This window comes from Fonticula alba (genome assembly GCF_000388065.1).
Source record: "Fonticula alba strain ATCC 38817 unplaced genomic scaffold supercont2.21, whole genome shotgun sequence".
NCBI lineage: Eukaryota > Rotosphaerida > Fonticulaceae > Fonticula > Fonticula alba.
Genome location: NW_009242991.1, coordinates 57,976 through 64,300, shown reverse-complemented (window position 1 = coordinate 64,300; position 6,325 = coordinate 57,976). Strand labels below are relative to the sequence as shown.

General features: G+C 66.7%; 1 protein-coding gene across 2 annotated transcripts; it reads right to left on the bottom strand.

Annotated features, from left to right (window-relative positions):
- Positions 1 to 321: 321 nt before the first annotated feature.
- H696_06161 lies at positions 322 to 5,558 on the bottom strand. Of its 2 annotated transcripts, XM_009499907.1 has the most exons (11): positions 5,211 to 5,558; positions 4,768 to 5,023; positions 4,298 to 4,668; positions 3,973 to 4,195; positions 3,550 to 3,899; positions 3,219 to 3,456; positions 2,521 to 3,116; positions 2,190 to 2,439; positions 1,730 to 2,079; positions 1,352 to 1,589; positions 322 to 1,178 (listed from the first exon to the last, which is right to left on the bottom strand). In XM_009499907.1, the coding sequence occupies exons 1-11, from the start codon at positions 5,447 to 5,449 to the stop codon at positions 360 to 362; spliced, it is 3,930 nt and encodes a 1,309-aa protein (XP_009498182.1). In that variant the 5' UTR covers positions 5,450 to 5,558; the 3' UTR covers positions 322 to 359. The 2 variants fall into 2 exon arrangements, with proteins under 2 accessions (XP_009498182.1, XP_009498183.1); XM_009499908.1 differs by lacking the exon at positions 5,211 to 5,558 and having other exon boundaries at positions 4,768 to 5,109.
- Positions 5,559 to 6,325: the final 767 nt, after the last annotated feature.

The following is a 6,325-nucleotide window of genomic DNA, read 5'->3' as shown; positions in this document are numbered from 1 at the left end:
TCTCTCGGTGATCTGCATTTCATCTCGATCCACCCCTACGCGGCTTCGATGCGCCCCCCACCCCCCCTGCGCTGGACCTCTTCCATTCGTCCTGGCCCCTCTTTTCGCCATGCATTGACAGTCGTCAAGAGACACCAGCGCACGCAGAGGAGGACCGAAAGTGCCAAACGAACAAAGGCCCCACGCTGCGAAGAAACAAAAGGACTCCCTCTCACCATATCTGCGCCCCGCCCCTCGGACAAACAGCTTGGACCGCCGTTGGTGCCGGCGTTCCTCCACGGTCCCGGGGAAGACGCATGCCCACAGGCAGGGCGCCCGTGTTGTTTGACGATCGGGGTAACTTGTTTAGTTCCAGGGCCTCATTCGGCCGGCTTCCCGCCCGGACACAGGATGATGCCCTTCAGGCGGAAGTGCACTCGCGTATCGCCGGGGCAAAATATCCCACATGGCACCACCTGCCCGTGGATGTCCCAAAGCAGCTCCGGCGTGAAGACAATCACCCCCCGGGGACAGGCAAAGGAGCGCCGCTCCAACACGGCCATGCTGCTGTCCGGGAAGGCCGCCTCCATGGCCCTCCTCAGGTCGCGCAGGGCCAGGCCGACGTCGACCGGCTCATCGTCCGGGTCCGAGCCGCCCGTCGTCCCCCCGGCCCCCAGCAAAGCCACCCTCATATGGACGATGCTGAGATGCGTGGGGAAGAAGAGAAACGGCAGGTGCAGGATGCCCCCCGAGTCCCGGGCGAGGAAGCTCTCGAAGTCCCGGCAAACGCGCACCACCCCCGGGGTGTCATGCGTGTCCGAGGGCCGCGCCACAAACACCCGTCCTCGGCACACGAAGAATAGGACCTCCGGCAGGGGATCCATCATTCCGGCCGAGCCGGCGGCCACCGATTCGCGTGCCAACTGCAGCACCTCCCGAGGCAGGAGAATCCCCGGGTACAGCGGCGTCGGTGTCCGGGTAAATTCCACACGCAGGTGCGGCATGCGACCGATGGCGCACAGCAGCGACATCTCCAGCGGTCGCGGTGTCAGATCCATCCCGGAATTCTCCAGCGACGTGAACGTAATCCGGGTCATCCCCGGGACCATGGTTCCCAGGTTCCACTCTGCCAGGTCGTCGCCCACCAACCGAGACATGGTGAACAGCAGCTCCGATGATGCCGGCGGCCCGGGATACACCTGCAGGGGGAGCCCCCCACCCATCCCCCGGGTCCCCGCCGGAGCAAAGTGAGAGCCGGGGAAAAGGCGTGAAGTCAGGCATTTCCGCGTCGACCGTCCCCGCCACCCACCCTGTCACCAGGAGGACGCCCGGCCAGATCCCCCCCCCTCCCTTTGCACGTCCGAATGCGCACCTGCTGTGCTCGAAGGACATTCGAGCCGGATACCGCCTGAAGGAGCAACTCCTCCAGCATGCTCTGCTCCGGCACCGGCACCCCGAACCAGCCAGTCCAGGTGACCTCGCATGAAAGGGTAAGCAGCTCGGGCGGCTCGATGCAGGTCAGCCGCAGGGTCCCGTTTATCATACGCAGCACATTCACTCCGACGAGGATGTGGTTGGCCCGGAGCCCAAGCCGGGGATTGGACAGGGCCCTGTGTGTCATTGCCACCACCAGGCCAAGTGCCAGTGTGTCCGGTTAATCCTCCAGCCTCCCGATCATCCCCCCAGGCCGAGTCCAGGAACAAAGGAAAAGTGACGGCGTGACCACGATCCGGCCTGCTCCTGAACGCACGTAATCTCGAGCGTTTTGTCGACAAAAAGCGGACTGTCCCGGTCCAGGAAGTGGCCCTGCAGGGCGGCCAAGGTGTCCCCCGTCACCTGGAGCCCATCGGGGCCCGTGTGAATGGGACTGACATTGGTCGCCACCGGCAGCCGAACGGCCTCGGTCAGCATGGGCAGCCGCAGCAGGATCGAGGCTGGCGGGTTTCCCACCCGCACATCGTGCCTCACCGTGCTCACATACACCGAGGCCCAGGTCTCGCCGTGGCTCAAGAGCCCGCAAGGCATCGGCCGCAGCTGGACGTCCACCAGTCGGGCTACCCGCGACGCCAGGCGCCCCTGCGACACCGCCAGCTCCACCTCCTGCGAGCACGTACGCGCGATGCCCCGGCCGGCCGCCCCACCGCCGGGCATGGCAATATACATCAGTATCAGGGTGTCACCCCTGCCGAGAGCCCGTGTGACCGACGCACCTGGCCCACCGTCAGCACGGAGCCATCCAGTTGGTCCAAAAAGGCCCGTGCCAGATTCGAATGGTCGATTTCCTCGCCCTCCCAGCCCGGCACCGGCGACAGCAGATGCAACTCAATCTGGCTCACCTGCCGAGGCCGGGCAGTCGCCTGGGCCAAAAACACCGGCCCCAGCGCAAACATCCGCCCAAAGTCCCACCGACTGATGGTAATCTGCCCCTCGGTCAGCGGCGAGCGGGGATCGGGATCCGGGCTGGGCAGCCCCCGGCGAGGGCCAGTTAGCGCGCCTGCAAGCCACCCGCGGTAACGGGACCAAAAAAAGAGCACCACGTACTAGACCAGCAGGACATGGTCGCCCCACTGGAGAAAGGCATCGGCCCCATCGGCCAGCCACTCCCGCATGCGCAGGTAGAACTCCGGACTGACGGCCGCCCGGCCAGGGGGGAATCTTTCCAACGGACTGGCCCGCACTTCCAAACAGGCTCCCAGTGCATCGGACTCCCGACCGGGACGAGACACAAGTAGCCAGCCGCGGCCGGGCTGGCCCGGTGGCCTGCCTGGACTCTTCCCACGGCCTTCCCCAGACCCAGGGCCATGGTCTGGCGGCGTGCAAAATGCCCCATCCGCCATGTCGCTGGACTGCCTCTCGAGAAGTACCTCGACCTCGGTATCGGTCCGCACCTGGCCCCGAGTGGCACACACTCCCTCCCCCGGAGCCGGCATGCCAGCGCCCCCTGCCGGAGCAGGGTCCCCCGGCACCGCCATGTCGATGTCTGTCTCGAGCCCTGAGGGGGGCCTGGCCCGAACGCCGCGCGGCGGATGCCCCACGCCCAGCAAGCCGACCGGTCGTTCGGTGTCCGGCGTGCCGGGCCACGTCAGCCGATGCACAGTGGCCACCATCCGGCGACCACCCGAGACGAAGGGCAGCGTCTGACACGGCATGCCCCATGGCCAGGGTCAGTGCAAGAGGGAAAAACAAGGCGGACATACGCAGACTACGCGGCTGGCCCCCCCCCCCCCCCCTCGACGCACCCGGCCCAGTTGCATGGTCCCCCCGGCGTGGGTGGCCAGGAAGTCGCCCTTCAAAAGGTCCCCCGAGGGCCGGCCAGCGCCGGCCACCTCGCCTGGCGCCGCGGCAAAGGCCACCACCATGCAGGCCGCCACCGGCACCCACGGCGCAGGACTCAAAGTGAACGGACCCGGCTCATCCATGAGCATGAATTCCCGCGGGTGGGTCTCCACGGCAAAGCGGGCGACCCCTTTGCTCGGTCTGGGCCACGAGTCCATTTGGGTCAGAAAACCCGGCGGCCGTGCCGAAAGCCCCTCGGACCCACTCGTCTGATGCCGAGACATGTTCACGCACCGCACATCGAACACCATGCCTCGGTATTGGAGACGCACGGGCCCCGAGTCCTGGCCCACCAGCCCGGCCATGCGCCGGAAGGCCGGCTCAGACACCAAGAGAGTTCCCGGCGGATGGTCCACCTGGCCGGCCACCGGTTCCAGCAGCATCACAGCCTCCTCCCCCGGGCCCGATGTAATGGACGCCAGCCGGGGCATGGCCTCCGGCCGACCGCGCGGCGTCTGCACATAAACGAGAGTCCGATCATCGGACGGCCCATCGCTGGCCGTCCCGTAAGGCACATCACCAAAGTCCCGGTCCATGAGCCGGGCCACTCGCACACAGTATGCCGGCGATGTAAACCGAATGATCTTCCCGGCCGAGGGGGATGTCTCATGTCAGGAACACATGCGCCGGACAGGCACGATGGCGCCAGGCACGTACTTGGCCCACGCGCAGGGGCGCCCCAGCCAGCTCGGCCAGGAGCCAGCTCCGGTCCACTTGCTCGATGTCCCGAGAGGTCTCCAGCCAGACGACAGCCAGCGGGGCCGGGGGGCGGCACACGGCCAGCGACACCGGCCGACCATGCGCCCGGCGAGCCATGGACGCCAGCAGACGCCGCCCTCCCCGCAGCCCCATTCCTCCGGGTCCAGCACCCGGGCAAAGGCTGCGCCCGCTCCCCCATCGGGGGGCCAGTTGGGCCGCGGCTCAGATCAGTACACACCCGAGCTCGGCGGAGCGACGATGCCTCGACAGGAGGAACCCGTACCGAACCTGGAAGACGCGATCCCCATGCCGCACATAGAGCCCGGAAAGGTCGGAGGCCGCTTGCCAGGCAAGGAGCGCGCGCCCTGCCGGGCCTTCGGCCGATGCCAGCAGCACATCCAGGTTGTGGGCCGGCTGATAGTCCGGGTAGAGGATGTGGAGTTCACTCTCGGGGCGCGCTCCTTCCGGGGCCGATAGTGTCACCATGACCGGCGCATTCAGCAAGTCCACCCGTCCATCGGCCTTGGCGGCCAGCAGAACCCGGGACCCAGGGCCCACCCAGCCGCAGGAGACCCCTGCCCGCGGAGGAGAAATCCTGCGCAACTCCGTCACTGCCACATCCAGCTCGATCAAGTCGATGACCAACCGGAAGGTCTGCCACCGGGGGGCCATGTCAATTTCGGGCGTTGCTCATGGCGACATCCCTCCACAGCTTCTGCCTCCCCCGACCGCCCTCCCTCGAGGGCAACGTACATCCGATGCACGGAGCAGGCTCCCTCGCGCGACCACTGCCTCCATGAGCGCGGCCTCGACCGATGCAAAGGGAACGGTCTGCGAGCCGGCCGACACCGACTGGTCCCCGACCGCCAACCGGACTGCGAAGCAGGCGGCCTCCAATTCCGGTGGCTGGAGGTGCCGCACTTCCAGCATCCCTTCTCGACCGGGGGGGAAAAGGCGCCGCACCCACTCCTCCGACAGCAGACCAAGGGGGCCGGCGCGTGGGTCCGGCCTGGGTCGACCACATCCATGGCCCCCCACAGGATCCACGTAACCGATGGCCAGTGGGGCGGCAGCGAAACACGGCAGTAGCCCGAGGGTCAGGCTCACTCCCCTGCCGACATGGCCCCCCCCCCCCACCCCGGCCATTCGCTCCTTTTCACCTCCTTCACTCGGTCAAGCACGCCCGAACAACGCACCGCACCCGGAGCATCAGCCCCGCGGCCTCCAGGAAGAGAAAAGCGCTCGGCGTCGCGCCCGCGGCCTCGGCCAATCGGGCAAATTGCCGCGCCCCGACGAGCAGCAGTCCCGGCCAGGCACCCTCCTCCTCGGCGAGAGGGGGCGGCCCGGCCGGCCAGGGCTTCGGGCCAATGTGCAACTCCACCTCGCCGAGGCGGAGCACCCGTGAAGGCGGGGAAATCGACACGCTAGTCTCCATCGCGCAATCGAGCCACAGCAGGATGTCCGGTTACGGGACGCAGAGTCGCTAAGGATGCGCCAGTTTCGGGGCAAAAAATACGCACAGGGGAGGAGGCACTCAATGTCCTTGAGTCGTTGGCCACCACTCGCGCTGCTCGAGAGCCTCCCCCGCCGGCCCTCTTTTATAGTGGGAGGCTGCCAGGGTGCCGAGCCAGTGGTAAACACCGAGGAAACAAATGGCGTGGCCCGGCCAAGAGCCCGAGCATGTCGAGGCAAGTAGCAACATCACTTCTCGGGCGCCGCCGGGACACGCCCGAGCGTGTGCGTGTGCGTGTGCGAGGCAGAGGACGGGGAAATACAGTCTACGTCAGGTCGAGAGAATCGGTGAATGGCACCAAGCCGGAAAGGGCGGGGGCCGGCCCAACTGTGCGGAGCCGACACCAGGGGCTGATGCATGAGTGCGTTGGCATGCGTGGCAAAGTCTCCAATCGCCATGCCTCATATTAGACACACGCATGTCATATGATACGCCGTGTGATTAGCATGTAACTCAGATGGCTTAAGGCCTTTACTCGAGCCCGCCTGTGCGGCCTCTTATCGTTTGCGCCCTCTGCATTGTGCGGGCGCGGATTCCGGTGGGCTGCCTTGCGAGCAATCGACTTGGCAATCTATCCCGCCCGCAGCGGTTTCCCCCTGGTGCCTGTTCGAAAGAGGCCGCCCTGGAGCGGCCATCCTCCCTTTGCTGGCCTTCTCGAGGCTCCTTTCTGCCCGGCAAGCAACCCAACTCCCTCTCGGACGTTCGCCATCTAGACCAAGTTCCCTTGGGGCGCTCCCGCCCTCAGCCCGGCCCTTCCTCGATAGAGCCATCGGAAGGGTACGTCCTTTCCGGGGGGGG